This window comes from Corapipo altera, unplaced genomic scaffold (genome assembly GCF_003945725.1).
Source record: "Corapipo altera isolate COAL_440 unplaced genomic scaffold, ASM394572v1 129, whole genome shotgun sequence".
In the NCBI taxonomy this organism is placed as follows: Eukaryota; Metazoa; Chordata; class Aves; order Passeriformes; family Pipridae; genus Corapipo; species Corapipo altera.
Genome location: NW_020885107.1, coordinates 9,559 through 16,686, shown reverse-complemented (window position 1 = coordinate 16,686; position 7,128 = coordinate 9,559). Strand labels below are relative to the sequence as shown.

The window sequence follows — 7,128 nt, the reverse complement described above, 5'->3', positions numbered from 1 at the left end:
GAGCCAGGCCAGGATCCATTGGCCCTCTTGGCCACCTGGGCACACTCGGGCTCATGTTCAGCTCCCTGTCAATCCCAACTCCCAAGAACCTTCTTGCCTGGCTGCTCTCCAGCCCCTCTGGCCCAACCTGCAGCTGCAGGGGCTTCTTGTGGCCAAAGGGCAGGACCCGGCCCTTGGCCTGGTTGAATTTCCTTAGGGAATTCCCGTGCCAGGCACTGTCCAGGTGTCTGCAGGACAGGTGCTGATTCCTGCTCCCTCTTCAGGGTCAGAGGCTCCTCCACAGCCTTGGTTTGTGGGGTTTCTCCTAAAGGTTTTTCGGGGGGTTTCCCAGATGTCTCTCTGCAGTAGAATTGTAAGAATCATGAGGTTGTTTTGGTTGGAAAAGCCCTCGGAGCCCCCAGAGTCCAACCATCCCCCAGCACTGCCAGGGCCACCACTGACCCATGGCAGGGATTTTTAATCACTGCTGAGCAGATTCTGTTGAAAAAGTAAGTTGAATATTGGGAATTAGAGGGGAAGGCACAAAGGACAAGCCAGAGTAAAGCCTCTGGACTAACTTGTTGCATCTCCATCTGGAATAGTGTGAGAAGTGGTCGCTCCCCTTGAACAGGAAAAGTCTGGGAAGGACAAGAGTGATCAAACCCCAGGAATAATCCATTCCACAGTCCTCTTCAGCTTGGGAAGGAGATTACTGGAAGTCTCTGAAATCATGAGGAAAGCAGAAAGGGAACAGTTCTTTTCTGTCCCTCACAGTACCAGGCCAAAGGGCTGAGGTGGGAGTTTGTGCAGAACCATAATTCAGTTTTTCTTCTGATTAAATGTGGGATTTGTTGCTCCAAGATGCTGTGGAAACAAAAAGTGTAAACGGGTTTCCAAGGGGATCAGACGAATCCGAGCTGACGGTGCAGATGCAGCCTCTGGGAAGCTGGGAGGGTGCAGGAAGAAAAGGATCATCCACACTCCTTCCCAAATATCTGCCACTGGCTGTTCCCACAGCAGGGTTGTTCCATGAGAAGGCCCTTTGCTCCGGCCTCATTTGTGTGAGGACATGAAACAATCCTGTACTACAAACAACGCTCATTAAAAAGCATCATTAAACCACCTGGCTGGGGAGGAGTTAAAGGCAGAGCTGGTGGTGTGATCCTGGGCACGGCCTGGCAGGGTCAGGGATGAAGGGAACAGCTCTGGGATCTGCAGAGCTCCAGGATGTGCCAGAAGGATGAGTTTTGTACCTGAAAGCAGAGGCAGGAGGGAGCCCCACGGAACAACCACTTGGGTTGCCCCAAAGTTTTAGTGAACCCCAAGTGAAAGGATGCAAAGGTAAGAGGACAGGGATGTCCTAAGACCTCTCCAAACTCAAAAAAGCCACTGGATCCACCTTCTTCCCACATAATTCCCCCTCCAGTGTAGATTTTCCGCTTCACCCGGGCCCGATCCCTCCCTTCTGGATGTCGCCTGACGTGGGTTGCCTGGTTCAAATGGGATTGTTTGGTGGTTTTGGTGTTGTTTGGTGGTTTTGGTGTTCCTAATTGCCCTGTCTGCCCTCCATGCCCACAGTGAAGCTGCTGCCCACGCCGTGGCCACGCTGGCCGAAGCCACTCTCCAAGGGGGGGGACAGATTGTCCTGTCTGGAGAAACTGCGGCGGCGGTCGGGGCCCTCACCGGCGTGCAGGATGCCAACGGTAAGGCTGCTGGGGGCTTGGCATTCCTCGGGTTGGTTTTCCTGTGCTCTTAACCTGGAGGGTTTTACTCTCTTTTTGCTGAAATGCCCAGTTTTTGCTGGTAGAGTTTCCAGCTGCAGGTGGTCACTGAGCGGGGTCGGGCCTTAGAATGAGATAGTGGCACCGAGCTCTCGTTTGATTCCGTGGTGCTGGTGGCTCTGCTCTTTCCCTCCTCTTTATCCTTAGGGTTTTTTTGGGGAAAGCTCCTCCCCATTCTGCACCTGCACAGTGCCCAGCACAGGGAGGACCAGCCTTGATCAACCAACACAACCAGTTGGTGCCACAATAAACTCATCCCCACACTCTTCCCCGTGAAGGAATGACCAACATTTTATTACCTTCTCATTTCTTTCCCTTCCCAAAGCTTTTTTTTTTTTTTTTTTGTGGGTTTGGTGGCTGCTTTTGAGCAACTGTTGCTTTTCTGCTCAGGTGAGACCTTCCAGGGTCCCTCAGCTGTCGTTTGGCTCTTGCTTTATTTTCCCTCTTGCTCCCAGAGTCAATCCTTTGGTTTTAGGGATTCTCTGTAGAATTTCTCACCAGTTGTTTGGTGTCTTTTCTGCCAAGTCTGGTGGCTTTTTGCAGCTGTTCAAACTAAACTCCTATTAAAGAAAACTAAATCCCCAGAACTTGGTTCAAGGGATGCTGCTGGAATGTGCAAATGTGTCCCATCCACTGCCTCCAGTTGCTCTGAGCCTCTACCTGACCCTGGAGGTGTCCAGGGAAGGACTGGACGTGGCACTGGGTGCTCTGGGCTGGGGGACTTGGTGGTGTCTGGGGTCACAGGTTGGACTCAGTGATCCCAGAGGTCTTTTCCAGCCTGATCCTGTGATGCTTTCCGAGTTCAGAGAAGAAACTCGGCGGTTATTTGGATTAAATGGAAGGAGGTTTGTCAAAATAAGCTCAGAGAGAGGACACGGAGGGGGGAGTCACAAAGTCACCTGGAGGATGGGGCTGTTTGGGTGTTAATTGTCAAAGGGGGGCCAAGCACCTGAGGTCGGGTGGCACAGCAGTGACTTGCTGCCTTGTCACTTGGCACGGAAAGCAGGACCCTGGCTAGACGAGACCTCGGGGTTCAATTCCATCACAGCCCTTCCAAATCCCCGCCTCGCAGGGAACGCGCTGGTTCTGAGCCCTCGGCGTTCGGTTCGCAGCAAAAACCGCGCGGCGGGCGAGGAGTTTGCCTGGGACTCGGTTTGGTTGCCTTGCCGTGGGGTCAGCCGGCCTGAAGAGGGAGCAGGAACGGAGCGAAATCCCTGCCCCGGGAGCCGGGAGCGCATCTGTCACCCAGGGAAGGGCCGGGGCGTGTCGCGCTCAGTGACGGGTGTTTATCGCAGGGAGGATCTGCCCCTGGATGCTCAAAACCAGCGACTAAGCAGCTTTGGCGGAGCACGTGGGTGCCCCGCCGCAGACCCGCACCCCGGCTCCCTTTGGCCCGCTCCCAAAACGCTTCCGAGCTCCTCCGGATTCCTCCGGATGCTTCTTCCCCCCCCAAAAAAACTCGCCCTCCCGGCGTCGCTTTAATATCACTTTAATGCAGGCTGAGCTAGGGGTTGTTGGTTTTGTTGTTTGGTTTGTTTGGGGTTTTTTTTTGTTTTTTTTTTTCCTTTTTTTCCTTTTTTCTTTTAGCAGCAGATCTGGGAGCCAGCAGGGATTTCGAGTGCATTAAGAGGGGGGAGAGGCTGCCGCATTTTCCGCGAGCGCAGCCTCGCCCGCGGGCCCCGCTCCCCCACTCGCCTTCGATTGGGGCTCTCTAATCTCCGCTGGCATTAAAGGGGAAGGGCTTTGTAGCCCTTGGAAGCGCCTCGCCGGTGGTTTGGATTACGTAACCGGCTAATAGATGTCCCCGGGGGATGCGGGAGATGGGGGTATCCATTCCCTCTGGCTCCGGCTGGGCACGGGGAGCAGATGGATCGGCAGCGCCGGCACCGGCGGGAGGGTTTATCCACCTCCTCCTCCGGGGTGGGAGCGTGAGCAGCCTCCTGGACACTCCGTTGTGTGATGCAGGAGGAACAAACCACTCCTTCTGTCCGGAGGAGATGGAACTGGGGGGGATCTGGGACGACTGTTTGCGGGAAGGAGGGGGAAAACACCTCCCAGAGCCGTGATGGGATTCACCAGCAAATTCCCCCTGCTTGGTGTTGCAACGCCTTAATTTGCTGATATTCCCAATAAGTACTTCTCTCCAGGAATGCTCTTACCCTTCTGCAGGGCTTTCCTGAGGGATTCCAATCCCTCACCCGCTTCACTTTCCCTGGAAGGGATAGAAATTTATCCCCATCTTACTGATAGCGAAAAGGAGACAGTGTTTTAACACTTTCTTGTCCCTGGAAGTGTCCAAGGCCAGGTTGGAGCAACTTGGGCTAGTGGAAGGTGTCCCTGCCCATGGCAGGGGGTGGAACTGGATGATCCTTAAGGTCCCTTCCCATCCAAACCATTCCACAACTCCATGGAAGTGTCTCAGGGTCGGACAAGGTTTTTCATTGCTGATTTTAACCACTAGATGTAATTATTCTCTGTTATTAGTTTTTCTTTCTCTTTTCCCACCCATTCTCCGGAATTATTACCTGAATAATAATTAGGTGATACAAGAACAACCAAGACAGCTAAAAAAGGGGGAAACCTCCGCTCATGGACACCTTGGAATCTGGGGCTGGATATCTGGATCTCCAGCGGGGAGCACCGCAGGCTGATCTGGTGATGGGTTCCATTTGCAGGCAAAGGAAATAGGATCCCCTGCTCCCTCTGCAGTGTCAGACTGCCTTAAGTGCATTATGGTTTCCTGGCTGCTCCCGAGCATCTGCTCGGAGCCGGGATGCGGGAACCGGTGACCCCGCGGCCGCAGGCTCAGATGGGCCCTCCTTAAGTGGTTGGCATTAGACCAAGGAACACTCAGAGCCAGCACAGGGGGTGGTGGCAGCACCTATTAGGAGAGCTACAAGGCTGGGGAAGGGACTGGAGCACAAGTGCTGTGAGGAGAGGCTGAGGGAGCTGGGGGGGCTCAGCCTGGAGAGGAGGAGGCTCAGGGGAGACCTCCTCACTCTCTGCAACTCCCTGACAGGAGGGGGGAGCCGGGGGGGGTTGGGCTCTTTTCCCAGGCAACCATCAGCAAGACAAGAGGGCTCGGTCTTCAGCTGTGCCAGGGGAGGTTTAGGTTGGATATCAGGAAGAATTTCTTTGCAGAGAGGGTGCTCAGCCATTGGAATGGGCTGCCCAGGGAGGGGCTGGATTCTCCATCCCTGGAGGTGTTTAAGGACAGACTGGATGTGGCATCAGTGCCATGGGCTGGGAACCACGGCGGGGTTGGATCAAGGGTTGGACTGGATGATCTCGGAGGTCCCTTCCAACCCATTCTGGGATTCTATGATTCTGTTCCTCAAGCTGGATGGAAAAGGGGGAAGCTCTGAGCTCTGGGGCTGCTTTGGGAGCGGAGGAGGAGGAAACTCAAACTCGCTGGGGAAGGAGCAGGGCCGGAGCGTCCTCACCCCACAGCCCTTTGTTTGACATTGATCCGATGGGCCCTGAGAGCTGCCAGGGCCACGGGCTTCCCGGCTGCCTCCTGAAATATTGATGAGGCTGCTGCCTGCACAGGGGAGCTCAGGGCCAAGGCAGAGCTCGGAGCCATTCCCTGCCCCAGGAAAGGAACCTCGGTGCCCCCATGAGTCTGGGGCTGCTGTGGCCTTGTGCGGTGTGGGGCATTCCGGAGGTGGCATTTGGGATCCCAGGCTCCAGCTGGGATTCAAACCCGGGGGTGGGAAGAGCAGTGGGAGATGTGGGATCAGGCCGCGAGCAGGGAATTAATTTTGCAGAGCTGAGCTTGGCACAGCCAGAGATCCAGCGGATCCTGGTTTGTCCCCCTTGGCCTCACCTGCAGCAACAGGTCCCCAGAGCACATTTTCCTGTCCCCAAAGCCCATTTTCCTGATGTATCCCCTCCCTGTGCTGCTGGAGATGCTCCTGGGAGCAGGGATGGGGAGCCCACCGTGAGCCTCACCCTCCTCCACCCCAAAATCCACCCAAAAAATCCAACCCCAGATCTCCCTATGCCCCAAGGGGGCCGTGCTTAGGGCTGGGGGTGAGCCAGGATTTGTGATGGGAAGAGCATTAGGGCTCTGACGTGGGCAGGGGGGGATTAACCAGCTCCCTGCTTTCGCAAACCCCGGGAACGAGGCGTCAGTCCAGGAGCGCCTCTTCCTGGTTAGCACGGGATAAACGAGCTCCCCGCGGCATTTAGGGAACCCTCCCGCCTGGAATTGCTGCTCCAGGTGCTGGCTTGGGGCTGGGAAGAGGTTTAAGTGCTGGAAAAGCCCCAGTCCTGGCTGAGGCTGCCGAGCTTCCCACGCAGAACCGGCGAGCTGTCAGCTGGAAACCTGTCCCCACCCTCAGCCGCCCAGATGGGAAATGGGGAATCCTCCTCCTGGCAGGCCTGGAGCGTGGATCCCGATCCCACGTGGCTCCGTGAGGGCTGTTTACAGTTGGAAACACATCCAGGAGGGAAAGGCAGGCGTCAGGATCCCGCTCTCCTGGCTTTGGGGTGCCTCAGGACAGGGAGGTGCGACGCGGAGCCGCCGGGAACTGGCGGTTCTGTACACGAGGAAAATAATCCTAAATTGGGGGGGGGGGGGGGGGGGGCTGAGAGGCTTCAAATGTCGGGTTTTAAAAGCACTATTTTCTGTTTTTCCTGTTGGATCTCCTGTTTTTTAGGGAAGGTGGAGCCAAATGAGTCGCTAGCAGCTTGGCAAAGTGCAGATCAGCTTGCTTGCGCCGAGGAGGACAGGAAGGAAAGAGTCAAGCTTGTTGTAGGGCCTTCCTGGTGGGAACAGAATTTTTTAATGAAGGTTTACCCTGAAACAGGTAGGATTTATTCCCAATGTGAAGGAAAGGTGAGGAAAATCAGGTTTGGCAGATGTTTTTCAGAGGAGAGGGTAGGAAAGAGGCTGGCAGCCAACGAGGAGAGATAAAAGGGGTGAGTGGGGAATTCCTGGATTCACTGAGCAGCTCCAGGAACAGGGAGAGGTGTTTCCTAGAGGACGAATTACTGGGCACAAATGGATAATTATCAGCAACAGGGCCTTGATGGACTCTAAAATACCTTGGCATAAGCCTCAGTCATGAGCTTAACCTGTGTCAAGTCTGGGTCTGCTCTCCCAGGGAACAAGGGACAGGACCAGAGGAAACGGCCCCAAATTGCACCAGGGGAGGTCCAGGTTGGATATCAGGGAAAATTCCCTCATGGAAAGCGTTGTCAGGCATTGGAAGGGGCTGCAGGGGTGGAGTCCCCATCCCTGGAGGGATTTCCAAGCCCTGTGGATGTGGCACTTGGGGACAGGGGCTCAGTGGTGGCCTTGGCAGTGCTGGGGAATGGTTGGATTTGACCTGGGAATTCTTTTCTTAAATCCCACCATTCAAGC

At 55.2% G+C, this 7,128-nt stretch overlaps 1 protein-coding gene across 1 annotated transcript in view; it reads left to right on the top strand.

The window, feature by feature from the left end:
* The window catches only part of NRF1 (nuclear respiratory factor 1), a 30,785-nt gene extending 23,835 nt beyond the window's left edge, over nt 1-6,950 (top strand). The window contains exons 10-11 of the mRNA XM_027669821.1: nt 1,558-1,682; nt 6,422-6,950. Of these exons, the coding sequence (XP_027525622.1) occupies nt 1,558-1,682; nt 6,422-6,678 (382 nt within the window). The 3' untranslated portion in view covers nt 6,679-6,950. The remainder of the gene's footprint in view (nt 1-1,557; nt 1,683-6,421) is intronic.
* Nucleotides 6,951-7,128: the final 178 nt, after the last annotated feature.